Source organism: Helicoverpa zea, chromosome 6, assembly GCF_022581195.2.
Source record: "Helicoverpa zea isolate HzStark_Cry1AcR chromosome 6, ilHelZeax1.1, whole genome shotgun sequence".
In the NCBI taxonomy this organism is placed as follows: domain Eukaryota; kingdom Metazoa; phylum Arthropoda; class Insecta; order Lepidoptera; family Noctuidae; genus Helicoverpa; species Helicoverpa zea.
Window position 1 is genome coordinate 7,674,119 of NC_061457.1, and position 15,187 is coordinate 7,689,305.

The 15,187-nt window shown below is 33.6% G+C and overlaps 2 protein-coding genes across 5 annotated transcripts; one reads left to right on the forward strand and one right to left on the reverse strand.

The window, feature by feature from the left end:
* Window positions 1-2,145: 2,145 nt before the first annotated feature.
* Window positions 2,146-6,902, forward strand: LOC124630905 (nuclear cap-binding protein subunit 3-like). The gene is made up of 3 exons (XM_047164949.1): window positions 2,146-2,856; window positions 3,117-3,411; window positions 3,498-6,902. The coding sequence occupies exons 1-3, from the start codon at window positions 2,758-2,760 to the stop codon at window positions 4,493-4,495; spliced, it is 1,392 nt and encodes a 463-aa protein (XP_047020905.1). The 5' UTR covers window positions 2,146-2,757; the 3' UTR covers window positions 4,496-6,902.
* On the reverse strand, window positions 5,994-14,740 carry LOC124630903 (MICAL-like protein 1). 4 transcript variants are annotated; one of them, XM_047164946.1, is made up of 15 exons: window positions 14,686-14,740; window positions 14,344-14,567; window positions 14,025-14,209; window positions 13,826-13,890; window positions 13,342-13,690; window positions 12,231-12,892; window positions 12,040-12,152; window positions 10,883-10,963; window positions 10,423-10,624; window positions 9,771-9,912; window positions 9,346-9,522; window positions 9,053-9,167; window positions 8,693-8,792; window positions 8,040-8,178; window positions 5,994-7,796 (listed from the first exon to the last, which is right to left on the reverse strand). In XM_047164946.1, the coding sequence occupies exons 2-15, from the start codon at window positions 14,493-14,495 to the stop codon at window positions 7,603-7,605; spliced, it is 2,676 nt and encodes an 891-aa protein (XP_047020902.1). In that variant the 5' UTR covers window positions 14,496-14,567; window positions 14,686-14,740; the 3' UTR covers window positions 5,994-7,602. The 4 variants fall into 4 exon arrangements, with proteins under 4 accessions (XP_047020902.1, XP_047020903.1, XP_047020901.1 ...); XM_047164947.1 differs by lacking the exon at window positions 14,686-14,740 and having other exon boundaries at window positions 9,352-9,522; window positions 14,344-14,671; XM_047164945.1 differs by lacking the exon at window positions 14,686-14,740 and having other exon boundaries at window positions 14,344-14,671.
* Between the last annotated feature and the right edge of the window lie 447 nt (window positions 14,741-15,187).

Sequence of the window (15,187 nt, forward strand, 5' to 3'; positions counted from 1 at the left end):
GGTGTCTCTTTTATTTTTCTATAAAATGTATAGAGCTTATTAGGGAAAGCTGGCCATATTCCATATTGCGCGAGATGCACTGTACGTGTACCCAACAGCGGCCGAAACCTTTGTAACCGGCCCTTTCACATTAGCGAGTTTTTTACTACCTACTAGATAATTACTGTTGCGCGAATTACAGACGGTACATTGAGTAAGGAAAGACGAGCCGAGATGCCATAATGCGGGTAGGTCAGACGCCTTCTAGGTTCAATTTGTACAGTGGGCATGACCAAAAAGATCACTTACTGCCAGTTTTTTCATCAAAAGTTAAAGTTAATGTCTAAAGTTAAAGTAACGGTCAAATTTGTTTTTTCAAGGCTAAAGTGACAGCAAAATTCATAGAAAAATTGAATTTAACCGTTACTTTAACTTTAGTCATTACTTTGACTTTTACTTTGGCTTTAACTTTTGATGAAGAAACCGGCTGTAAGTGAACTAACGAGGCGTTCGGGTTCTTTGAGACATCTGTCACCGATTTATGGCATTACAAGAAATGGTCGGATCCAAGGATCCAAAGAAGGCGTACAACGGCGAAAAGAGTATCTTTCCTCGCCCTCTCTCACTCACCTTACCCTATTTTGGCGCGCTGCTTAAGGGCTTACTTATTACACTTGACTAAATTCAGTAGTCGTCTAACAGCCAGTTTCTTCATCAAAAGTAACAGTCAAATTCGCTTTTTCACGGTTTTATCTTTTCGTTTTGCGTTTACTTTAGACTTGAAAAAAAAAACTAATTTGACCGTGACTTTTACTTTATGACATTACTTTGGCTTTTACGTTTGATGAAGAAACTGGCTGTTAATGACTCGGTTACAAAGACAAATGTAATCGCGCTTAAGACGGTAGGTTTCATTAAATCATTTAGAAACCTAATTAGACGACTGAATTTAGTCAAGTGTAATAAGCCCTTTAGGCAATTTTCCGTGGCATCTCCAGTGGAACTAAAGCTGCTAAAGCCACACGTATTAAATATGTTATCTGTGCCACAAATTCGACTGTCACTGCTCTTGCTCCTTAATTAATCTGTGATGTGACCGAGACCGATGTGACTGATTGTAGACATGGGAAAAACGTATCATTGAAAAGAAAAGATTGATATGTATCTTTTGATCACTGGGATATGTATCACTCTTTTGTATCTCTATATCCTTTCGAATCCGCGAGTGACATTGTACTGTTGCTCAGAGTGACTCGCTTCGTTCAATTAAATCCAATGTATCACTAAATCAGTACGAACTAAGAGTGATAGATTCATTTAGGATAGATAGATTCGTAAATCAGTTTATAATATTTTTGAGTTTTTTTTTTTTTAAGATTCTATTTTTCATTTTGAATTTAAGTTTACGATTTATGTAATTGGCTGTTAAAGCCGTGTAAATCGAATAAATAAATAAAAATAATGGTCAAACACTTATTCTCGGTATCGAGTGAGACAGAACATTCTAAGTAGGGAAGTGCGAAAGAGATGTCTGGACTTTCCGATGAGAAACCGTGACGCCAGCCGCTCAACGCTGTGTGTGCGAGTGAAACACAGATACAAATGGACGACGGATTGAATGAGTTGTTAAAGATACACTGATACATTCGGATTTCTACTGATACAAAGAGTGAGTGATAAGAACGGAAAGATACATATCTTTTTTATCTATTAGACATGGGCAAAATGTGTCATTGAAAAGAAAAGATAGATATGCATCTTTCAATCACTGGGATATGAATCACTCTTTCATATCTTTATATCAGTAGCTCAGTATAACTCAGTAGCTCGTTTAAACTCGCAACTCGTGTGCGGCTCACTCATTCAAATAGATCATTCAGATATAGTGATAGGTTGGTTGTTGTTTGCATCTTTCTGATTTATTGAGCGGTTGCGATTGAACAACTTTTTTCTAATTAAAAAAAAATACTATTCTTATGACTGTAGGTACAACCTACTTCTTTTATGTTAATTAGTTCAATGAATAGTCAATCGCAATCTAGTATTGAGTATAAGCATTAGTTTAGTAAGTATTAGAAATTAAAAATAGAAATAGCCTTCTGATTTCCTTTCATACTTTACACAGGCTTAGGACTGTCTACCTACAAAATTATTTACGTGAAAATTAAATTTTAGTTCAAAATGTGTATTTCGAGTCAAAACATGTTTGTTCGGTAGGCGGTAAGTTTTCAATACATTTGACAAGATTATAATACCGAAATATTCACTAAGGACAAACAATTATAAGCCTTATGCGTGAGCAATAGAGTTAACAACTTATTATTGGGTGTCAACTTATTGTGGTCAAAGTAACGACATTCGTAATCGTATGGGTGCGAGCGAGACGGCTCGCTTGACGTTCAACCAATGGCGCGCGACGAAGCTATCCGACGCCACAGATCAGTTAGTACCCGACGCGATGACCGACGAGTGAGTGAGGTGTAAAGAAAGATATACTGAACTACTGACACATTCGGATATGTAAAGATATGAAGAGTGATTGATTCAAATGGAATGATTCATATCATTTGTATCTATCACTCCTGAGTTACCCATCTCTATTATCTATCACTCCTGAGTTACCCATCTCTAACTGATTGACAGCAAAGCGTTACTCAACACTGAAATCTTTTAATAATTATTGTTTTGTTAATGGTAGCAACGTAATAATTTACTCAGTTACCTTTGTTATAAAAACTTTGGTTAAACAAAATTGATACAATATAGTAAAAGTACAAGATGGAAAGAGAAGATGGTGAAATGAGCGATGATAACGAAATGCATGTTGATTGTGATGATGTAAAACAACCAATTTCATTCAATGAAGATTGCACAGTGGTAAGTAACTTGTTGTAAAGTTATTGTTATGGGTAGTCAGAAAGCAGAGTCTGACAACCAGTTTTAGCAAGGGGCCTGGGCAACTGGGTTGAGAAGGTCAGACAGGCAGTTGCTCCATGTAAAGCAGCCCTAGTACTACTGGCAGGTTGCAAGAAACCATTAAGTTTGGTTCATACTGTAAATAACTCTACAATGTTTTTGTAATTTTGTTTATTTTATTAAACAAAATCTTATTAAGTAATAATATTTTTACTTACCAGGTCTACAAAGCTGACAAAGCTGGATTAATTATTGAAAAATTGGAGAAAGTGGATGCCTCTAAAATAGAGGAAAGGGCAAAAAGATTTGGTTTAAATCTCACTGGAAATAGAGTTATCACACAAAGACAAATAGATGAACTGTACCAGAATTTTGGCATAGAAAGTGGAAATGAGAGGCATTTTCGCTTTGATGCTATCAATTTGAATGGTGTTGATGGGCTTACTACAAAGGAAATATTTCAATATTTAGAAGATTATAAGCCACTGTCTCTTGAATGGATCAATGAAACATCATGTAAGAATTTAATTAATATATTTTTTTCTGAGTAATGCTAAATGTTATTTACATCACGTTTATACCTTAAACATTTTATTCCTCAGGTAATGTTGTCTGCCAGGATCACATTTCTGCTGCATTAGCTTTGTTAGTTCACTCAAGGGAAATAAGAGATGAAAACTTAAAGCAAATGCTTGCTGATAAAGCTAATCATCATTGGAGAGAAGGTATGCCACATCCAAAAAAAGACTTAATATTAATGAGATTCGCTACAAATGGAGACAAGAAAATTATTAAAAAAAAACCACAAAGCAAACATATTGATGATTATTATGATCAAACCATGGATTCTGTAAGTAAAAATCCGTGGGGTGAGCTGTGTCAATCTTGGGGAGTGTATGATCACCAGGAAGTTTTTCAAAGGCAACCAAGATATAGAGACGAAGATGAAACAGAAGAGCCAGAAAAAGTTATTAAAATTAAAAATAAAAGTTTAGCTAGTCGATTAGGTAAAAGACATATAGATAAAGACAATTACAATAAAAAAGAAGTTGAAGATAGCGATTCTGACACGGAATGGAAAACTAAATCTAAAGCACCTAGAATGAGGATGCATGCAGATGATGAAGAATCTAGACAAAAGAAAAAATTGGCTATGCAATATACTAAAGAACCAGATGAATTTTCACCACTGTCAATTGAAATTGAAAATTCTCGTAGCAATTATACTCAGAAGGAACACACTAAGCTATCAGAAAAATTTAAGAAGCATGAAGTCCATAGGAAAAAGCACAGTATCCTATCACGATTAGGTGATAAAGTAATTCCTGCTGAAGAAAGCCTTTCAAGTGATGACTTATCTGAAAACTCTGATAGTAATGTTATGAGTCGAGTTCACAAAGTAAATAGCTCTAGCAGTGTTTGGTCAAGATTAGATATGAAATCCAGCGATTCTATAAATACTCCTGACCAAAGTGACTTGCGTCAAATTTTAAAATCAAGAAAAAATAAAAAATCTGATGACTTAAGGGGGAAATTAGGTAAAACAAAACAGAGTAATTTGAGAATTGAATTTGACAATAATTATGCTCATGATTTATAGTTGTATATTAAAGACTAGTATAATTCTTTACTGTATGTATACACTGAGACTAGTTTGATATTTTTCCATCGTTTTAGGGTTCCCTATTGTTTTCGCTCCTCAGTCTGTCCTTCTGTCACCAGGCTGTATCTCATAAACCGTGATAGAGTTGAAATTTTCATAGATCATGTATTTCTGTTGCCGCTATAAATACTGAAAACTAGAATGCATATCTTCGTATTTCGAAATTACTAATCATGTTTCAGAGCTGCGTCAACTCTGTTGTATCTTCCATGAAATGTATAAAACTAAGTCGAATTAATTGCTGCATTGTGAATTTGAATACAGAAATAGAGAAAATATATGTAAATTGTGCATATAACCTGATGTACCATGTAATTATAGACACAAATAAGAAATAACAAGTCTTAGTGTATGTATACATACAGTTTATCAAGTTTTTAGGTAATATTTTTTTAGTTGGATCCAAAAACCCATTTAGGTTTCTAAGTTAATTTTTAAGGCTTTGATTTAATAGGCTTCTTATGTTCTAAAAACAAGTACTGCAAAAGTACCTTCTTTTTTTCTTTGTGGAAGTCAAACTAAATAAAAGGTATATTTAAGATAATTCTACTTTTTAGTTTTGTAATGAAATTGACTTATTGCAAAGCCTAATGAATTTGACTATGATTGTACATCCAATCTTATGTTTACCTAGAAATAATAATGTCTAAATTGGACACTAGTAAGATTATACATTTGGTTAACTATGATAATTATGAAAGAAATAATGGTGGACAACTAAATTAAGTAATATGATATAAAATACAAGAGGGACGTGAATGATTTATCACAATTTTTGTATGTTATGTTAATGTATGAGCACTGAAATGTTTTTGCTTTTTTAATTGTATGGTGGCAAAGTATAGGAATCTAATATCGAGACTAAAGATTTTTGTCACATATGCGTTAGCAAATTACGTAATGTATCAGCATAATAATGTTTTACTGCAATATAAAATATAACTTTGTGGTAAATGTATGATAACTATGGATTTCGTTTATTTTTTATTACATATAAATATGTATCCCAATTTAATAGCTCTTGGTTAAATATTAAATTGGGTTCGAATTATCTGTTTGCTGTGCATATCGCGAAAGTGACAAACTATAGATATGACTTACACAAGCTATATATACTGTACCCACTATGATTTTAGATCTTATTTTTTTTTTGTGAGAAATCATCAGTGTGCTAGTCTCTTACTGTCTAAAACCGTCTAAAATGTTCTTTTTGGAGCCTTTTGTGTACCAGGGCCGCGGTCTTTCGAACGAGCCTGCAGCCCTTAGATTCTACATCTTCAAATCCTTTGACATGTATATCTTGAAACCCAATGACAATTTTGTAATAAGGTAGTTTATTGATTCCTTATTCTTGATTTAAAACATCCTATCAAATGATATGAAGAGGTTTACAACTGTAAGGTATTCAATGTTATGAAATAAAAAAATCTTAAAATTGATCATAATTTGATTTATTATTGTTTTGTGCTATTGCATGTGTTATGTCTTACTCAGAAAATGTATAATGCTTATAAAACGCAGAGAGGTTAGTAAAACTACTGGGCTGGACTGAAAAAATCTGCAGGTTAAAGTAAGATATATACAACCTATGTTAGCATTAATATATAGTATCAAAATAAAACGATCAAGGAATATGAGTGCAAGACTAGTTATTAATAAAATCTACTTTTTTAGTCATATGAAACATGTTTTATTTGAAGTAATCAAATTAAATATTTGACGTAATATAATTATAATTTAAATAATTCGGAAGACGAGTATTCGAATTGACTATAAAACAATGAGTTAGTATGCCGTTAGTTATTATATTGATTAATGTGTGTTCATAGCTATATTAAGCCTCTAGTGGTGATGAAGTTGATGATGTACAAACTCAAAAGATTAATTGTTGCATAGTATTTAACGTGAGGTAATCTACATTATTTTGTTTGAATGTCCTTTTTAGTAAAATTAGTGAACATTCATGAATAATTGTATATTACTGATATTCAAAATTAAGTCCTTCGTAGACTTAAAAAAATATTATTATCAGTTAGTGGGTAAGTATAATACTGACAACTTATTTTAACATTTTTGTAAATGAAAATAAATAAATATGTTACAGCTTGGCAAATTCGAACATGACACGGCTTTGGACCATGGAGGGATAGGTTACCGTCGATAGAGATGGCAAACGACTGACATTACAGTCAGATGAGCCCGTCCCGCACGTCTAGCCCCGCCGTCTGCGTTTACTAGGTCATATACGAATTTGCTAGGCAATAGTTAAGTACGAGATGTTACCATAATGTGTATATAAATTATACATTGTAAAACTTAACGATAATAAAAAAATATAATATCATTTTACCTGTTTGACTGCTATAATAATATACATATATTTTTTTAAACATAAAAAAAAACTTAATGCAAATCTTTTACAGTAATATAGTGCATTATTTATGCTCGAGTTAATAATTATTATTCTGTTAGTAACAGTAACTTAAATTATTTTGGTGTTAATTGCGATCAATGTAAGTGCAGTTTGGTTAATTACTAATATTTTATAATAATTATGCATATTTCCAGTTTTCATCTGGCACAGTTATTTAAGACAAAAATAAGATAAATATAGAGATAGTCAACAGATCAATATCAAAATAATTTTCTAAAGTCTAATTCTGGCACGTAATTTCCACATTCTTTTTATGATTATTACGAAATTGTTGTTACAGTTCAACTTCAGTTTTATACAAATAAGAATATCCCTTCAAATGATTAACATTTCTTTAAATAGTTAAAATTATTAGTGGAATGTTTCAGTCTTACTTAAGTACGTTCATAACGCCATGACGCGCATGCGTATATTAATGCTTGAATATTACAAATATGTAACGAACCGTCAATAGATTACCATACAATGGTAAAACAATCATAACATCTATACATAAATAAAATAATGTAGTTCAATCAAGCTTCATTGAAACTACTTATTTTATGTACAGATATTATGGGACTCGCCATGATTTCAGTAAGGAAATAATTATGTGTCAGAACCCAAAAAACTACTGTTTAACTTTTTTTTCTTTCTCTTTTTCTTCTTTACGGTCACCGGAATCTTCCTTTTTCTTAGCAATAAGTGTGTGTTTGGCTTTCTTCAATTGTTTTTTAACTTTATCTTTCACCTTGCTCTTCTTAGGTGTTGGTATTACTTCTACTGATTTCATAGACGAACTATTTGACTCACTATTTCTTTGCGCTGGAAAATAAGACAATCTGGTTAGTAAGCTATTCATAATGATAATTTGATAAGTATGGCATTTTTTTGCACTAGCTATTCCACGCGGTTTCACCGCATGTTCCGCGCTGAGAATGTAGGTTCCTAAGAGTGAAAGTAGAATTTTCAGATCGGTTCTGTAGATCCGGAGTCTATTCATTCAATGCAAAAACAAACTATAAAATATTTCCTCTTTATATAGAAGAATAGATTAATATGCTTAACCTCTCTTGCTGGCGATGGAGGCAGCGATAGCCAGGTCTTCCTGCCGTTCACGACGGCGCTCTGCGTCAATTTGCTGCACCAACTCGTCACGCATACGAACTATTTCTACTAGACGTAACACCAGCTTTTCCTCGCGGGCCTGTAACATTCGTGGTTTCGTTATGGTTATTCTAGGCCTAGATTCCATCTCAAATACAAAAATTCTAAATAGTTTAGTTTGTCCAAAATTAGAATGCGGTTCTGGCTTTCTATGAATATCTGGATATTGAAGTGACACTTCTAGGGATGCACTAAAAGTATTCGGTACAAAATAACCAATTTTAACAAGTAAAAGATAGTACATAAACTGTTTGGAAGATTGAGATACAATTTTATAGTATGTAATTTATTTTTAGTAATACCCGTATTTGTATTATGTATAGTTAGCAGCAAAAGTTCATAGACAATAATTAAAAAATACTGGAACACACACATGTTCATACACATATGTATGTATATCTTTAGATTAATTCCGTGAGTCACAAGTGAGTGCAATTTTCAGTCAAGTGTTTTCCCGCTATGTGCAAATGAGACTTACAATTTACAATGCACTTGAGCTCATTACTCGTTTCTCAGAACCGTTATTCAACTTTGACGTCATTACAATTTCTCACCTTATCAGCATCAATGCGATTGACGGCGGGTCGTGATTGAATTATGCGGATCTCATGTTCGATGTCAGCTTGTTCCTGCTCCAAACGCTGTTGTCGCCGTCTGAAATTTTAAATTGAATATCTATCACTTTTTCTAAATACTAAAGTCCTATATATTATGAAGATTTTTATGTTTACTTAAGTGCCTACTCAAACGGAGTTTATTACTCATTACTTCGTTTTCAAATGTCTTTACGACAGTAAGCTACATATGCCACGAAACAGACAATAATTTACTCTTTATCCAAAAGATCCAACGAAAGCGAAAGCGACGTACGAAAGCCCTTCCAGAAAAATGAATTACGTTACAACAATACATACATGTACATCAATTCAGTTTGTTTTCTGAACAAGTAATTTTTCTCATTTACTAGTTCGCACAGTTGAATTACTAAATCTTCGACTTCCTCTTGTGGCACTGTGTCCGCCTCGTCGCCTGTAACAACACACACATTTATTAGTTACGATGATTTATCTCCATTTACTATATTTTTGTAAAAATTACAGGGAAAATATCATAATCTTTATTACTGAAAGATATCTAAAACTCGATAATTAATCAAGAAGTGATAGTGGGTGCTTGGATAGAAATAAGAGTGCTGGATTATGTTTACCCTCACACTTGTCGCGAATCATTCGTTCTATGAGCACTCCCTGTCGCTCGAGGCCCAGTTGTTGCGTCTCCAATAGATCGAGCTGCACTTGTAACTCTTCGGGCGACATCTGAAGCTTCACCTCGCGTCTCTCTGGGAGAGGCAGGCCTGGTGCTGGGCCTTTAGCCTTCCGTCCACCTGGGGACAAATGTTTGTTCAGCTATATCTTCAATTAAAAATAAAAATGATGGTAATAATAATTGTAAACTATGTGAAATTCATGAACAAGTAGCAAGTGTAAGTAGCAAACTTTAATCGATATTGTATTACTTACTAATGTCATTTTACTTTTACAACTTTGTCATTTGAAAACGGATTCACTTGATTGTAAAGGCTTGAACTATATGTCTTAAATAAACTCTTAAATATGCTTATTGTGTTCACACCTTCGGAGCCGATGCTTCTCATTCCAGAAGTGTTGATACCTTTCTCCAGAGAGCCGCCGCCGCCTGACGCCGTGGACAGGCTGCCGGGCGGCGTGGGCGCGGGCCGCCTCTTAAGAGTTGGGGTGCACTTACCGATTGATTTCTAAAACGATATAAAAATATAATAAATAAAATTAATCTACACCGATATAATAAATAGGAAACATTATTTGTTTGTACCCTAAGAGCTCCGAAACTATTGAACAGATTTGAAAAATACTTTCTTTTACTTTTGGGAAGCTAGAGTATCTCCGAGTAACATAGGCTACACTTTGTCCGGGTACGCGAAGTTTCCCAGGAATGCAGGAAAACAGCTAGTAAATATACAACATTTTTTAAAATAAAGCCTGAAGTAAATATTCTATTTATTTTACGTCTATTCAAACAATAAATATAGTGACTAGAAATGTGTGAGTACATAGTCCGAAACAGTAAATGTAGGTAACACAGGATTTTTTAAATAAAGTCTAAAGTAAATATTGTATGTATTTTACGTATATTCAAACAATGAATATGGTGACTACAAATGTGTGAGTACCTAGTCCGAAGATCAACGGGAAACTATAATAAAAAAGATATAAGCAAGACAAGATAAAAAGTTTAAAGCACTCACTTGATCTGAGTTGACGGTGGAGTTATAGGAGCTGAAAGAGGATATGCTCGCGACGTCGTCCATGGAGGTCGAGGGGTAGTGAGGTCGAGGCGCCTCGGTCACGGCGATGGTGGGCGGAGGCGGCGCTTTCGCCTTTTTTCGCCGAGGCGTGCTGCCCGGGAGATTCGGAGTACTGGTGGCCATTGAAGATCTGTACATGGAACTGAGAAAAAAAATGCGATTAAGATTGTAATGTACCTGTATAGGTCGCACCAAATAAATTTGCAATTCTGAATTTAACCATTTGATATCATTTTTGTTCATTTATTTTTATACTGTGAAGTCAATAGTAGCCAACTTCGCTGCGAGGACTTAAATGGTTAACACCAAATTATTGAAGAATTGCAATGTTATTTAGCGCGAACTGTAGATATTTTTGTAAGGTCTAAAAAACATTAATTTGAAAGAGAACTCTTTAAACCTCTTATTGTGTGTGTCATCGTCATCAGATGAGGGCTCCTCTCCGTCGGACCAGAATGGATTCACAGCTATCAGCCTTTTTCTGTAATAAGGAAGTATGTATATAATTTCCATATAGCTAATAGTACAACTGGCGCTAATAGTCCCACTTTACCGCTTATATTTTGTAATATAATCATGAGTCATGAGACAACATCTAGATTTCCTTTCCACTGATGCATATGCACATACATATTACCATTATGTATTTAAATTATTACGACGTTTTCATTTGCTCTGAAGAGTTGATAATAGTAAAGTAAACATCTTTGACCATACATACTTGTCTGATTCGCACTAGGTCGGTTGTATTGTGGCCTTATTTGATGCTTTAATATAGAGATTTAATAAAGAGAAAACAGATATTAGTTCTTAGCACAATAAATGGTTTTACAATTTGTATATTTTTATTAATTCGTTTAGTCTTTAGTTCATTAAAAATATGCAAATCCTTTCACCTCATCATTATCAACATATTAGAAAAACAGAGCAAAAATAATGTTAGTTTCAATATCAATAGCGGCAATTTGCTGACTATGGTATATCTATTGTGTCAATAATGCATAATATTAACGAGAATCTACACATGCATGGCCGCACCTACTTCATTTCATTCCAATAGGTAGGTACATAAGGTATGTAAATCCACCTGTGCATGTTATCGTGTATTTCACTGGAGCTAATAAATAGCTGTATATTACGACTCCAATGTTCGCCGGTGACCAGGTAACGTTTGATGTAGGCACGTACCTAGTTATTGTTCCTTTGTTATATTGTGCACTCAATCGTTGTATGTCGTCATATTATATTTTTTTGTTAGTACTTTGTTAAACGTATTCGGAATATATTTTGTGGGATGTAAGGGGGAAACATTGCGAAATTGCTTCGAACATTGATGAGTAGATTTTTTATCACTAGATGAGCCAAAATAAATTATGTTTTTCGTCGTCAAAGCCTACATTGTTCACTGGTGGTCGAAGGCCTTCCCCAAAGCTGGAGGGATTTACTCATACTCACTGCGCTGGGGTCGGTGAGCGCAATGTGGGATATTTTTGCAGAGATGCCAACTTTAGACTAAAATAAATTTCTTAAAATATGTATGTATTAAAGTGTACTCACATGGGCGTGTTGTCCGATTTCGGTGTGCTTTGGATGGGTGGCACATCGTCATCTTCTTCATCACTACTACCAAATGGATTTGTGCTGATTTTTTGAGGAGGTGGTACAGTATTCTAAAAGACAAGTATTAGATATTATAACATTTATAATTGTTTCAATAAAACAATATGCTTGATATTTGTAAACATTACCTCCTCTTCCTCATCATCTGAAAAGGGATTTAAATGGTCTGGGTATTCTTTAGTTTCCATTTTCATTTCTTTTTCTTTTTTCATAGCAGAAGCTAAGGCTTTCTCTAAAGCATTCTGCTTTTTTCTTCTAGGAGGAACACTTATGCTAATTTCTGGACCTTGTTGAATCTCTAAAGCTTGTTCTAGTGGATGATTATAGTCAATATTTGTTGAGGAACTATTTGCTATCCTGTTGTCATCTGTTTCATTATTGACTTCAGAATGCACACTGCTGCACACATCATTACTGTCTTCTAACTTATCTGTATTATGTTCAATTGTTTTAATACAGTCTTTGTTTTGTGTTTCAATGTCATCTATACTTTCTAAACTCTTACCAACACTTATATTGTCGTCAGCCAGTTGTGTTTGCAGGAAATTGAACTTTTCAATATTACTTTTATACACTTTCTCAGGAATATTGTTACTTAAAACGGTTTCATTTTCCATTTTCTTATTCACATTTACTAGTTTAGGTTTTGAGTCTATTTCACATTGAGAACTACTGGTACTGCTAATTTCTTCAGGATTACTTACACTAGTGTCTTTTAATGAAATATTTGAGATTTTATTTTCTAAATTACTGTCTTTTTCTATGTTTTTCTCAAACATGTTTATTTTGTCTACAAAATGATAAGATATCAATATTAACAGAGATAAATGGTATGTAAAACAAACAGGCACACATGAAGATAATACAATCATAACAAAAGCATAGTCTTCCATAAAGTAGTCAAACTGCAGTTCTTATCCACTAGTAGCTTAACTGTGCATTAAGAAAACATTCTAGGTTGATGAAAAAAGCAGTCAGTCAACAAAGAGAGAACATGATGCAGAGCAGAAACTTCTTGATTGCACATATCCTTGGCAAACAAATATCTTAACATAATTAAGCAAGATATTTCTTCATCAGAATTCAATATTTAAAAGTTGTGTATATGGAAATACTTGGTAAATCCACAGTAGCATATCAGTCCATTTTGATAAGATACTGTTTTATTTATGGTTATTGAATCCTTTAGGGCTTATTTGATTAAATGTCCTCAATGTATAAGTAAAATGAAGCACTCACCCAAAATAGATTGTGGTCTTGATTTGTATTTAGGAGTTGGGGGTTCCTCTATGGACACTGATTTTGTCTCATGCGGTGTATCAGTGAACGCCAGCATCCCCATTTGATCATGATCATTATTATTAAGATATTTTGATAAAGTCTTTTCATTTTTACAACTATCACAGGTAAATTCAGATCCTTCTACTATCTCGAAATTCTTAGGGTTTAGATGTCCGGAGCATTTAGAGCAACGGAAACATCTTCTGTGGTACAGTTTGTGCGATACAAGTAGGCGCTGGGCAAGGTACACAGGCAGGCCACATGCTGCACATTTGTCTAGACCAGTCTTGCCAAACCTTATTGGTGCCTAGTAAGTAATAAAGATAGGTATTAGAAATCAAGACAGAAAGTGTAAGAGAAATTAGGAACACAATAGTTTCAATGCAAACATTGCACACAGACATTTAGAAAGTTTAATATTAAATGATATTATTGTACTCACTGATGTCTCTGTAGTGGTTGTTTGAGGTGATACCTTGGACTCACTTTCTGATAACTTTGTATTGACTGTAATATATACAAAATAATCAAATAGGACATTTCAAAAATGATAAAATGTTAAAATAGACTAATAAAAATATTAAATGCAAAAATAAATACTAAATTATTAAATTTATAAAAAATACTAGTACAAAACTGACCTGTATGACCTAAGCGTTGGTAAAACTGGGACAGGTAAGTTAAAATTGATAGTCTGTCTGGTACATCATTCTCAACCATGTCCTCTGGGTCTAATAGTGAGGGAATACCTAGGTGCTTCTCAGCCACACTGTATGCTAAATGATTATTTTCATAAATGTTTTCTGGATTCAACTTGGACATATCACTGCAAATCACAACAAACACATAAAATGGAATACTTACTTCAAACTTATTTTACATAGAAGAATATTATATTATATTTATTCCAATGCTGATTAAAAGAACAATGAAATTATTGTTAATACAGATTTTACTTACATTAAATCTGGCCTAAAATGATGAACCAATGCACAAAATGCTATGCCATTCCTCCAGGAAGTTGTCATATTATCTATTTGCACTTCAGGACAGTCTTTCACTAGGCGCTTACACCACAACTCCAGAGCTTTAGTCCCTTTTCTTTCAGACATTATTAGAACTTTTTAGCAACTTTTCAACCACTTTAAAATGTTCATCATCTATGACTCATATGAGTCTTTTCACTGAAAATAACAATGTACCTTTAATATCACATTGGCAGTGTATAACGCTGTTCTTATTTTTCAGATATTAAGCATTGAATAGTATTTAAATATTATTTTTCAATAAAATATTCATTACAAGTTAGTGGTTAGTTGGCAATTTGGCATTGGCTAGGGATGTTACACACTTGCCACAAAAAGTAAAAGTGCACTCAAACGTCAAACAAAATTGCTTGTCTTACTAAATTAGTCGATTTGTGCTTGTCCAATATCGAGTACTTGCTAGTAAACACTTTTATGAATGTAAGGCACTCCCTAGACTGTCAATTGCTCAACATTATAATATAGTGCATTGATATCCATGATAAATATTGAAGATTGCGCAATGATTATAGGTGAATTATAGGTTTAAGGACCACCATTTTTGTAGTATGGCCTTATATGGACGATATTGTTCGACAAATCGTCAGCATCTACTACCATATTGCAAAACTGTCCCGGAGTTCGAGAAGTCGTTCAATTTCTGGGGCCCGAAGTTAATAATGTCAAAATTGAAGAGAAATTGAATCGCAATAGCAGTTTTAACCATATCGGGCATTCTGCTACTAATAAAAGACCAATCGTATTCCAACGACATTCGA